This window comes from Podarcis cretensis, assembly GCF_951804945.1.
Source record: "Podarcis cretensis genome assembly, chromosome: 3".
Taxonomy (NCBI): domain Eukaryota; kingdom Metazoa; phylum Chordata; class Lepidosauria; order Squamata; family Lacertidae; genus Podarcis; species Podarcis cretensis.
The window spans coordinates 52670086-52683241 of record NC_137172.1 but is presented as its reverse complement, the minus strand read 5'-3'; the positions used below and the strand labels follow the sequence as shown (position 1 = coordinate 52683241).

Genomic DNA, 13156 nt, shown 5'->3' with positions numbered 1-13156 from the left:
TTTAAAATTTCCTATAAGATACGAAAGAACTTGATAAGCTAGTGGTCAGCTGCAAAGGATACCCAGAGTTTTAATTTGTACATTTTATTTGAGAGCTATCACTTATTCTATGTATCAATGACTTTTAGTATGTTAGGCAGCCCTTCTTGCCTTCCTGCACTTCAAGAAAAGCCCAGCTGATGAGGTCATGCGGTTTTCAGGATGTGTGAGAATTAAGGGAGGCTGCAGAAGGCAGACCGCCCAAAATATTATTTATAGAATGAAAGGGCACTCATGAAACTCATTGGCCACATTGAAAGCAGGTTAAACACAATAAAAAAAAACCTGCAGCCACCAATGAGAATTTCACTGAAATTTTCCCTTTCCTTTGATAATTCATAAATGCAGTTTCTTTTTTCATAAATTGTCCAAAATTGGGCTTTCTTTTCTTTTCTTTTCTGTTCTTTTCTTTTCTTTTAGAGAAGGGGGGGGGGATTTCTAGCACATTTACTAGAGAAAACATGCACATCCTTCATAGCATAAAAAGGTAAAGGTACCCCTGCCCGTACGGGCCAGTCTTGACAGACTCTGGGGTTGTGCGCCCATCTCACTTAAGAGGCCGGGGGCCAGCGCTGTCCGGAGACACTTCCGGGTCACGTGGCCAGCGTGACATCGCTGCTCTGGCAAGCCAGAGCCGCACACGGAAACGCCGTTTACCTTCCCGCCGGTAAGCGGTCCCTATTTATCTACTTGCACCCGGAGGTGCTTTCGAACTGCTAGGTTGGCAGGCGCTGGGACCGAGCAGCGGGAGCGCACCCCGCCGCAGGGATTCGAACCGCCGACCTTTCGATCGGCAAGCCCTAGGCGCTGAGGCTTTAACCCACAGCGCCACCCCTTCATAGCATAACTTTGTACAAATATCCCTTTGTATCCTGTGTGATATTGAGAGGTTGTGTGAGCTACATAGAGCCACAATGATGTTGTTAACTAAGCAACTGTTAGTTAAAATGAATTCGGTGTTAAAGGCATCACAGGTGCCAAAGCAAGCCTTCAGGGGCTCGGGATATACCGGCTTAAATGTTAGGAACAGCACATACTTTCACTTCCTTCAGTATGTCACCAAATATCAAAGAACTGTTGCAGATATCTTCAAAAACGTCACCAACAGCCTGCAAACGGTTGAAATGAGGCCGGCTGCAGTCGCAGATATTCCGAAGCGCCTGGAAAGGAAGAGAAGGAAATTCACAAGGTTTATTCAGATCTGATCCCTTTGGCATGCAGGCCAAATATAAATTTCAGACAGTCAGATCCCAAGCACTTCCAAACCAATTTCTCTTCCAAATAGGGAAGAGCTGTAAGCCCCATCACAGATGGTGTTTTGGTTCATAGAAGGGCAAGCAAGCTCCCAAAGAGAACATTTGTACAATTTATATCTTGTAGTATCCAAAGATCATGTTACTTCTTCCAGGAACCCAACTTCTCCCTTGCTGTGTATACTCCATGGTTGTTGTTGTTGTTCTTGTTGTTTTCTTAAAAAAAAAATACAACCAATAAAATCCTTCATGCCCTGGGCAATACATATTCAAGGCCAAAGAAGGGCTGGATTCTGCTGCCTAAATTATGCAAACTGTTTCTTTGTATAATTTCTCAATTTTTGCAAACTTTATTCATGTTTTGGGAATCAAGGGACAAAGTTTCTGGAACGTCAGTAACAACACTAAACATCTCATTCAACCACCTATTCTGACTCCTTAGATGTTAGCAGACAGTGAATGTGTTCATAAGCCCTATGGCCCTGTCAGGATCAGGCATGAATTGGCAGGCTCAGGATGCGGAGAAGAAAGCAGATGGAGGGGTGAATCATGGGAACTGGGGGTAGAGGTTCTTCCCCTTCTAGCCCTCCTGCTCAGTGGAGAGCCTCACTGGGGCTGAGGACAGTATTGATCACCCACCAAGGATGGCTGAGCCAGAGGCAGCAGAGACTGAATAAGAGGGAAAGATGGAACCTCACCACCAAGGACCAGACTCCACCTCTGTAGGTAGGAAAAGACTCACCCACCCAGGTGGAGTGCATGTTTACTAACTCAGCCTTCTCATAAGGTGAGATACTCTTGCGGCTAAGTGTACCATGCCTCATCTTTGAAAGTTTTGCAGGAGGGGATTGGAAACTTATTGGGACATCTTCATTGCTTCTTTTCTGTTCTGAACTTCTTGCCTGGGCCCAGAACTCTTCACTCTGTCCTCGTGTTTTGGGTGAGAGTCAGGACAGATTGCCACAAGAGCTAGAAAGCAGCTACTAGAATGCTTGTGGGAATTAGAACATAATTCATTGATACAATACCGGTTGTGTTGGCTACGTATTAGCTCCTGGGTGCAATTTAAAGTGTTGTTTTTGGCCTTTAAATCCCTAATCCACAGTCTGTGGCAGTTTTTGTCAGTTTACATTTCTTGGTACAGAAAGTATTGATCTGATGTGTAGAGATCTTTCCTATTCTAATTAATTCAAGAGAGTTCTGGAAGCTTCTCCATGTGAAAGAAACAAGCAAAAGGTTCAGGATGTTTCGGTTACTCCTTCAGAGAAGACAAGTACAGCTGGCTTAAACTGGTTCTGTTATCTCTTCTGTTAAGGTCATGATTATTATAATAGTAAGGCCAGAAGGAGCCTAGGTTTCACTTTCTCTTTCTGTCTCTCCTTCTGGTGTGGTGCGCTGTAAACAGTGTTAAGGTTTAGTCTTATTATAAGTTATTGTAAGTTTAAGTCAAGTCTGCTGCAATTGGACTTCTTATGGACAGTGCCGATCCGGAATGTATTGGATTTGTGACCATTATGCTCATTTGCCTTTGGTAGCAATAAAACTCTGCTGGATAGTAATAATAATAAATAATATATTTTTATTTATACCCCGCCCTTCCCGGTTCAGAAAACCGGGCTCAGAGTGGCTAACAACAAATTTAAAACACTTAATTGTGATACAACAAAAAACAGCATAAAATACAGTATAAAAGTGTGAATAACAATAAATTCAAAAATCAATTTAGGGGAAAATCCATCCAATAAAAATTAGATGATCACCAGGGCTAGCTGGCTAAATTAGTCCTATGAAATACAATTGCCTCTGGTCTATTTTTAGGGAAACCTGTAAGTTTTTACTCTGCTAACTATACGTTGGAATCTGCTCTGGATCAATATTGAGCAAAATTTCATGACAGTTTTGGCATTTCCAGACAATCTAATTAAACTGGGTGCCTACAAAGCTGCTGAAGGGTTAATTCAGAATTTGTGGGGACAGTGGGCTGCAGTAGTGGTTGGTAGTGCAGAGTGGGGTGTGGTGGCACTGCTCAAGACTGGCTTCCCAATGTGGAGATCACTGCTAGTAACCGAGAGGGGGAGAGTAGAGGAAGTGGTGGGGTCAGTGTAGTGTGGAAACAGCAATGGGGTCTATCCTTCACCTTTGTCCTCTTGGTTACCCTCAGCAACCTCCACATTTGGAAGCCAGGTGAGGAGAGCCGACCCACTCCACCCTGCTCCACCAACCACTACTGGTTAATTGAACCCATTCTAACAGATGACAGGTTTGAGAGCTTGAATACCCAGATGAGGCCTAGTGATATTTCTCACTCTTCTAATAGACAACCAATTATCATCTCAAGATGAATACATCGCTTGCCCACAACACTGATCCCCCCCCTTATCATTTTTCCAGAGTTTTGCATGTGTTGGGAGCCTGTGTTCCTCTCTCATTCCACACTACCCTTTACTTACCTGAGCCAACGTCCTTTCATGGTGCTCTGCTGAATCGCTCCCAATAAAGTCGTTCTTCAGCAAATCTTGCTTTGCGATCACATCCTTCTGAAACTGCATGAACTTGCGAAACTGGTCCGTTCTGGTCACACCAGCCAAGTAAGAAGGAAAGAATTGGTATTCATCTTTCGTCTCCTTCATGGCACAAAGCCGACTGTTGATTGTCGGTTTGTATTTCAATGTTCTCATCTCTGGAACCTCCAGCTCTTCCCTGATAAGTTGCTCTTGAAAAATGCCCAGTTCCTCCTTTGCCTCCTCAGCATCCTTCTTTCTTTGCTGTTTGAAAGATGTGGAATTGAGGGAAGTGCTCACTGGAGATCTGTAGCTGGCCTTGAATGCCCGAGGTTGAAAACATGACTGAGAAGCAGATTTGGCACGGGTGGGTGTGGGTGTTGAGTCCACACAGCTGCTCAAGGTAGCTTGTGTCTTTCTGGATACCACACTGGGTGTTGTGAAATTGGTTCTTTTTGTGAGGATTAGTGCAGATTTTTTGGCACTTTCCCAAAAGTTGTTCTTGATCCATTGCTGGGGCTTATAAAGCTTGTCATGGTTCAGGTGGCCAGAGGTGTAAAGCTGAATGTCAGCTTTGTGGGCCTTTTCCATTCTGTCTAAGAGGTCCTTGAGGCTGCTTTTTTGGTTCTCGCCTGCCATGAGGAATGTTCACCGCTGTGCATACAAACAGAATGGTCAGGTCAGGTCAAGCAAAAGAAACACTCATCTCGGTGTCTCTTGTTTTCTGTCAAGAGTTCTGGAAGTTTTTTGGTTCACACTTGATATCTGGATGCAGTTGACCTAACCCCACCACACTATAATGCCTCTTCTTTAGGAAAACAGCACCGCTCCCAGCCAAAACAAACGCTCCCTTTATTTTGCACCTCTCTTCCCCAATTCATTCTCCAGAGGACTGTTTGTCACACTGGACTATATAGGCAGAAATGCAGTCAGAATGAGTGTGAGAAGAAAGGTTTTCACTCACTGGCCAAACCTGTGCACAGAGTCTATCTATGTACATAAAAACAGGTTGCTTGCATATAAGTTGTACCCGTAGGATCTGTTGTACACATAGGATCCATATACAGCTTTGTATGAACACAGACGTTTGGGATATGGCCAATGATTGCCCCACTCTCCATGTGTTTATTCTATCTATATTGTCATCTGCAGCGAGCTATTGCATTTAGTGAATATATGTCATAAGAACCGCATGGATATTTTGTATATGTCTTTAAGCCTATCCTGCTAAGATGGCTATTTTACTAGGGACCAGTAGGCTGACATGCATCCAAATGCACTTTCAGGTGGTAAAGCTAGATTGCTGTTATTATTCAAAGAAGGGCTATTTGAAAAAAGCAAAGACAAATGAATGCCTTTTGTTTAAATTTCAGACTAACATGCCAGCTATGCTACTCGCATTTCTCAAGGTGTAGGGTGTTTGGGCAAAATGAAGAATCACTACTTGTGCTATGTGGGAAATAACATCCACCTTGGGAATGAAGGCTGGATCAAGTTATAGGATTTAATGGAAATGATGACAACAACAATAACAACTTTTATTATTTATACCCCACACATCTGGCTGGGTTTTCCCAGCCACTCTGGACAGCTTCCAGCACATATAAAAGCATAATAAAATGTCAAACATCAAAATCTTCCCTGATGCAGGGCTGCCTTCAGATGTCTTCTAAAAGTCTTTCAAGCCAGCCAAATCAGTGGGGTATAAATAAGAAAATTATTATTAATTATTCTAAGTGGAAGGGTGGGAATGTGTACCCATCATATCCTTTAGTCAGCCTGCTATATCCCTAAATAGCACCCACTGTCTGGTACAGGGTCTGCCTGTCCATCCTGTGTGTTGTGGTTTGAAGTGTTCCACAGTGTAAAGACCAAAGTTCCTTTTCTGCTTAGATCATGATCTCCATTGCCTCCAGACACTGCATAGATGATCCTTTCCCTCCTGGCCAAGGATTGGTTGAGAAATGGTCCATGTGCAAAGGTAAAAAAAACAAAAAACCGACCTCTGGATGGTTAACTATGGGATGCAGCGCTCATCTCACTTCAGGCTGAGGGAACCGGCAATTGTCCACAGACAGCTTTACGGGTCATGTGGCCAGCATGACTAAACCGCTTCTGGCACAATGGAGCACTGTGATGGAAACTAGAGCGCACGGAAACGCCATTTACCTTCCCGCCACAATGGTACCTACTATATTTATCTACTCGCATTGATATGCTTTTGAACTCCTAGGTTGGCAGGAGCCAGGACAGAGCAACGGGAGCTCACCCTGTCACACAAATTTGAACCGTCAACCTTCCGATTGGCAAGCCCAAGAGGCTCAGTGGTTTAGACCACAGCGCCACCCGCTCTCTTTTGGTCTATGTGGCCACCACATGTTATGTTGGAATTCTGAGCTTCAACATGATTTCTGAGTTTCCTACCAAGAAACACTTTTCAATCACTTAGAAAACAGCAGAGGTTCAAAACATAGCAAAACACTACACATTTTATTGCTTGGGTCATCTTATAAGAAATTACCTATAAATACACCAGCATGGCTAAGTGCAAGAAACTTATTTTTTAATTTAAATATAATGGAAGAAAAAGAAATTAACAAGTAGCAGTCTTTCAAGAAATTCCAGCTTCAAGTAAGCAAGATATATGTTGTTGTTGTTTTGTGGCGTCTTGCTTTTACGGTTTACTCATTCAACACAATTCCTTACTTGTTCAAAACAAGAAAAAAACTCCCAACAATTACTCTAACAAACCCGATTACTAAAATGCATTTAAACTGCGCACTAACTTACATTTCACAAACTCCACAAAGTATAAGACGTTAACTGCTGCTTTTATGCTGGTTCGTTCCCAAGGAAACGAGTCAAACATTCCAAGTTCTATTTAAACTGCCTGTGCTTGTTAAACAACAATGCATGCGTGACCAGGCCTGATCGGAAGCAAAATCCCAGTTCCTGGATATTCCACGAGATAATCTTTATTTGCAACAGAGGATATTTTAACTTCTTAATGGTGAGTCCAACTTCTTTGTTTGAAAGGATAGCTGGTTGAAAAGTGTTGAACATAGCAAACTTTGCAAGATAGGATTGCCTGCGGTAGTTTTTTCAAGTTCTGAATTCATAATATACAATATGTGTGCATCAAACTTTAAGGTGTGGTGCAAAGTAAGGTAGAGATGAATGAGAGGCAGGATGGTGGTCAAAAGAGCCAAAAAAATGCCACAGCAGCAGAAAGAAGGGTTTTCAAGCTGCTTATATTATTACGATCAACAATCAGAACAAAACTAATGCTGGATTTTTTGAAAACACAAAAATGCTTCCGTGTGCTTAACATCATACAGCAGTCCTCTCATATTAGCAAGAAAAATGAGTTTGATTATGCACCCTTATTGAACTATTTATACAGCTCCCCCTATAGACACATAGACTACACACACTGAGCAGAGGTTTCTGTTCCCACTTCTCCCCATAAATTGTAATAAAAATGAACACAAGATGCTTTTTTAAAAAATCTCTGTATTCAGTAATATTCACAACATGTATATATGTATATGTCTGTATAATTCAATTAAAATTATGAACAATTCTAAATATTTAATGTATCATACATATATTTATATGTATAATTACATATCCACAGAAGATGCCTTGCTGCATTACAGCCAGCTGTTAAAGCAGAAATAGGATTCACTATAGGACTCCAGATATGCATATGTTCTGGCTGTTTGGTTTTGCAGACTTATTTACAACTTATCTAGACCATAATAAACCATTTATGTTCTATTGTACAAACGTAATTGTAAAGATTTGGGATCGTTTAAATACAAAGACTGCAAATGAATACATGAAAATATTACATACCATATACAGTATTTATAATTCATAGATGCAAAGACCTATTTAAATTATTGCACTTGCATATTTTTTACAAAGTTTCCTCAGCATTATACATAACTTCCCACCTGAACTCCTTAGATATAATAAAACTGGATAGTGTTGCCTCTGAAGTTTTTTTCTTCCCAGAACAACCCACCAGAACCTGGAAATACATGGATCTAAATCTACAAACCAGTTACGTTATTAATGTATGGAGTAAAAGGTAAAAGTAAAGGTACCACTGACCATTAGGTCCAGTTGTGGATGACTCTGGGGTTGCGGCACTCATCTCGCTTTATTGGCTGGGTCATGTGGCCAGCATGACTAAGCCGTTTCTGGCGAACCAGAGCAGCGCACGGAAATGCCGTTTACCTTCCCTCCTGAGCGGTACCTATTTATCTACTTGCACTTTGACATGTTTTCGAACTGCTAGGTGGGCAGGAGCAGGGACCGAGCAATGGGAGCTCACCCCATCGTGGGGATTTGAACCACCAACCTTCTGATCGGCAAGCCCTAGGCTCTGTGGTTTAACCCACAGCGCCACCCGTACCCAATGTATGGAATACACTCCCATATAATCAAGCACAGTTTTTTGGTCAGCAAACAATGAAAATTACTCTGGTGTGCCTTTGATCGGTTGTTATATTAGACCTATATTCTGTGTCTCCTAATGCCAATTTAGGGAGAATGACCTGTTGTCCTCAGAACAAACGTAGTTGCCTTACACTACGCATCACAGTGCTTTTAAAACTTGCCAGAACCACGTAGAGACTTACAGGTCATCTACTTTTTTTATGAAAACAAATGCCTTACATATTCTATATAGCTTTAGCACTGACTGAGCAAGTGACTCGCCGACCTGTTAACAGAAACCAGAGAATACAGAATTTTGTCAAATTATGTGCTTCACAATCGACTCCATTGGTACAACTGCTGTGCTCCCCCAGCGTCAACCATGTAAGCTGCAGTGACACTGGTGTAGGGAGGGGCCTTGCCCCATTATGTCATCCACTGCAAGATCCATTTGCATTTGTGGCCTCTGCAACCTTTTTTTCTCTAACTTCTTCCACAAATGGTTAACAGCTTGCGGCCTCTTTCAACTTTTATTTAGGCGAAATGATTCAAGGTGGTTCCAAATGTGATACCGATGACGAGCAAGCATCTACTAATAGGCTGAAGTTTGGACTGGGACAATGCCATGTGGCCCAAAAACACGCCTACTTGCAACAAAATCCCAGGAGATGGAAGGCTATGCATGTACTTAATATAAGCATGTAAATTTTACACTGTAAAAAGATAGCAGTTACGTAATACTGCCAAGAACATTAAATGACTTCAATCTACCTAACTTCTGAGACTCTTTTATATTGTAAAAAGGAATACAACTCAATTCTGGTTAAAAGTTGCTGTGGAGGAAGGGATAGAACATAAAAGGATATATATATATATATATATATATATATATATATATATATATATACCTAAACCATAAATTAAAAAATTTCAGTGCCAATGGCAGACAAGAGTAAAGTGCATCTGCTGATCATCTGCAGGCAGCCTGTAATTCTGCCATCCATGGAATCACTGCATATGTGAGTGCAACCTATTTCCATAATAATAATAATAATAATAATAATAATTTATTAAATTTGTATACTGCTCTTCATCCGTAGATCTCAGGGCAGTTCACAACTTAAATATAAAGGAAAAAAACACAAAATACATAATTAGACATGAACAAAAACAAACCAATAACCCCCCCTTTCAAATGTGAGTCATCATTAGGAAAATAGGTTGCCCTCACTTGCAGATGGTTTGTGTAGTGCCCACACATACCAAACAACTCCTAACATGGTCATCGGGTGCACAGGCATCAAGCTGCACCATATGTACCATTGCCACTACAGTGTGAACCAGCCTGAAGTCTGAATATTTGGCAATTAAAAAAAATTAAAATATCACATATCTGGAACTGTTTCTTGCATTACTAACTCTGTCATTTTTCTAGGGTGTGTGCGTGCATACTGTGCATAGGAATGCTTTGCATTAATCAGAAAAAATATATAAGACATACATAGACACATACATGCAGTTGTCCGAATGAACAAAATCTGATCATACTAGGTTATGTTCTTTCTTTAATAGGGACTCGGTTCTGCTGGGCAGCAATGCCCATATATGATGATAAGAATGATTAAAGTGAATTAGCAGAAGACCTTTACCCTTAGGGCAGTGAAGTCAACTGGATCCATTCAACAAACTGGGTCTTTAAATAGATCTGCCAAAAGCACAGATTTAAATCTAAATGTTTTGTGTAAGACAAAGGCTCAATCATATTTATGCAATTATATTTCTGGCCAGATATTGCACATTTACATACAAACTTGTAACAGTATTTGCTATTAAAGCAAATCTTTTTGGAGACCCATTTGATTGGGGGTAAAAAGATAAATATTTTTGGGCTAATGCAGCATTGTGAACAATGTACTGACAGTACAGTCTGTACAAAATGTTGAACAACAATGAAAAAGTCAGCACTGTCTATTAGTCAGATAAAAACTAACAGATATTATGCTAAAGCAACATTGCCTCAAATCTACCATAGGATCTATGTATGTGAACTCTAAAAAGAGTAGTTTATTCTGCACAGGGCATTAGCGAGAATGAAAGTCTGCTTCTAACAGTCCTCCATAATGGCAAGGGTTCACTCTTAATGATTGTGCTATATTTAAAGTTTTGCAGCAGCAACAGCAGCAACAAAAAAGTACTTCAAGAATTATAGCATGTGATTCTATTGTCAAGTAATGAACTTGGCACACCAGTTCTTTTAAGGGTTATTAGACCATCTCACAAATATCAACCTGCATAAAGATATTCTCACAGTACCTTTCATTTCATTGTCACACTGTTGAGGATACATCTAAGCAGCAATAGAAAAAGCACTAGTAAAGTGTCCCCTACAGCTTCTTCACATGCATGTCTTAAATCAGGGGCGGTGACTCTTGAGAGCTGCATTTCCTGTTGGCCATGCCTACAAGGGTTGCATTGCAGTAGTGCACATGGCCACAAAAGTAAGCAGGCCAACATGGACATGGCCATTCCACAGTCACACACGCACCACACACACATCACACACAGCATGTGATTTGTGCAGATCAGGCCTATACGTGGTGGACATTTTATGTACAGTCATTTAAACGTTACATACAGTACATAAATGGCAGCCAGCCCATAGGAAAGTGCAATCTTGCTCCCTCACCACTCATAGACTTTACACACCTGGGAGATTTGAGAGAACAGTGTAAGATAAAGGGAAAAGAAAAGGATATACTAGCTCAAAATTCATTCAAGTTAACAACAGAACTTGCTGAGGTCAGAGGAGTGAGGATTAAAATCAATGGCTTATTTATACATCCTACATGTCTATTAAGGTTAAAATGTTTGCACTAGGTCTGAAACTCAATTCTGCAAAGAAGTATACACTGACTTCACATAATGTAATTATTTGCAGAATAGGAGCCCAAGTTACTACAGACCTTCATTCACAGTATTCAAGTGCAATGGTTTCCAAATCACTCTCTGGTTAAGAAGGCAACCTGCTTACAATACTAAGGAAGGTGGTTTTTTTGTTTTTGTTTTTTAAAAGCTCTCAGTTGTTTGGGAATTCAAATGGAAGGGCAGAACAGAATGCACACAGTACTAGTGAGCAATGCAAAACCTAGTTTCATTTACAGTGATGGTACCATTAAAACTTCTGATAAATACGACATTTGTCTGGAAGGTCCTGTTTTTGTGGATTAGTTGGGATTTGGAGACTTGCCTCAAATACTTGCTAAAATATAAATTTAAATACCTGGCAGATTTCTGTTGCCAAATTTGAAATTTAAGCCCATTACTCTTACTAACGTTGACAGGAAGGCCTCTTGGTACCTTACAGGACAACTACATCTCTACTTATCAGGGCCACATATTCTATTATTTCCAGTGTAAAAATGGGCACATATTGTAGCTGAGAGATCACTTTGAAGAACCATAGGTCATACCCAGGGCTTTTTTTCAGGGAATGCACAGGAACCCAGTTCCAGCACCTCTCAAGTGGGCACCACTGCCATCATAAGAGAACATGGGAGGTGTCCATGGTAAGCTCTGGCACCTCTTTTTCTAGAAAAATAGCACTGGTTATACCTTTCAAATGTTTAACATGTTTGCAGTAGAGCAGTGATGTAAACAGAATAATTTCTGGAGTCTTCTATCTGGATGTTAAATTCCTCCTCCCCCACACACATTTGCAGCAAGATTAATTCAAGTACTGTAAACTCAAAAATAGTTTTAGTCCCAGATATTTTCTGGTAGCATCTGAGCTGATTGCACAGAGATCAAACATAAACATTTACAATAACAATGTGGAAATGTCCTATGTATAGCCAAGAACTCCCCAAGTGAAACTGGCATTAAAGCCAGCCACAGTATAGTGTTGTAAGTACCACTGAAAATCTCTGCTACAAAGACAAAATGCAAAAGCAACACCCAAGATTTGCCTTCCCCTTGCCCAACAATTTTAAATTAAGGCCTCAGCAAAGTAGCCCATGAGAAAAAGGCAGTCTTATATTTACAAGCCAAACATTTGCTTTGATAGCTGATTCTGCAATAGTTGAGTTGTCCGTCAGTCTCTCTGTACACACTGGATCAGCAAAGAAAAGAAAGGTGCACAAGTCTTCCCAGTTAGAATTTGCAGTATTTATCCTTTTAAAAGCCTTAAAAGGTGATGGGAGTCTGAAAGAAATTTTAAAATGTGAATCAGTCTGTAATTTCCACAGGTAGCACATCTGTCGAAGGGTTATTTGTCTGTGCTGGTATCCATCCATACGCTTCTTCTCCTCGTATCACTTTTTCCCATTGTTTAAGATTTTCCCTGGAGAGGCAAAAAGAGCCAACATTCAATATAAAATTACTTTATTTCCAAAATAAGATATCTATGGTATACAAAAGTCAGCAACAATAATATTTTATAGGGCTTGATCTCTAGTAGGCCCTTTGATTTTTTTTTCAAACTTCAGAAGGAGACTCTGGAATGAAACCACTCAGTTACAATTAACTGAGAAGTTCAAATCTGTCACCTTTGGCCTGAATGGGTTTCTGTCTCATTCTAAGTACTAATTAGGTTACTAATACCTGGGTATATGGGGTGTTAGGGGAGGGGTAGTACCTCTGGTGGGGAACATGTTGTGCTCCTTCTGGGGTAGTTTGTCCACCTTTGCTCCCCACCCAACACTCAGCTCTCACTTGTGGCTTCTAGAAGCCATCAGCATGCAACAGTGGCCACACCCCAGTAATGGCTTCAACTGGCCAACTAAACCAGGTAAGGGTGGCCGATGGGTCTCAAATCATCCGTGAGTTAGGGACTTCCCCTGCATGCAAAGGCAGGCTCTGGCTGATTGAACGGATGAGACCAATAGTGGGTCCAGTAGTTAAGAAGGCAGTGCTCTAGAG

General features: G+C 40.9%; 1 protein-coding gene across 1 annotated transcript in view; it reads right to left on the bottom strand.

The window, feature by feature from the left end:
• Positions 1 to 13156, bottom strand: part of LOC307213782 (cAMP and cAMP-inhibited cGMP 3',5'-cyclic phosphodiesterase 10A-like) — a 117402-nt gene that overhangs the window by 16807 nt on the left and 87439 nt on the right. The window contains exons 22-23 of the mRNA XM_079971964.1: positions 3743 to 4439; positions 1077 to 1199 (exon numbers count right to left, since the gene is read on the bottom strand). Of these exons, the coding sequence (XP_079828090.1) occupies positions 1077 to 1199; positions 3743 to 4439 (820 nt within the window). The remainder of the gene's footprint in view (positions 1 to 1076; positions 1200 to 3742; positions 4440 to 13156) is intronic.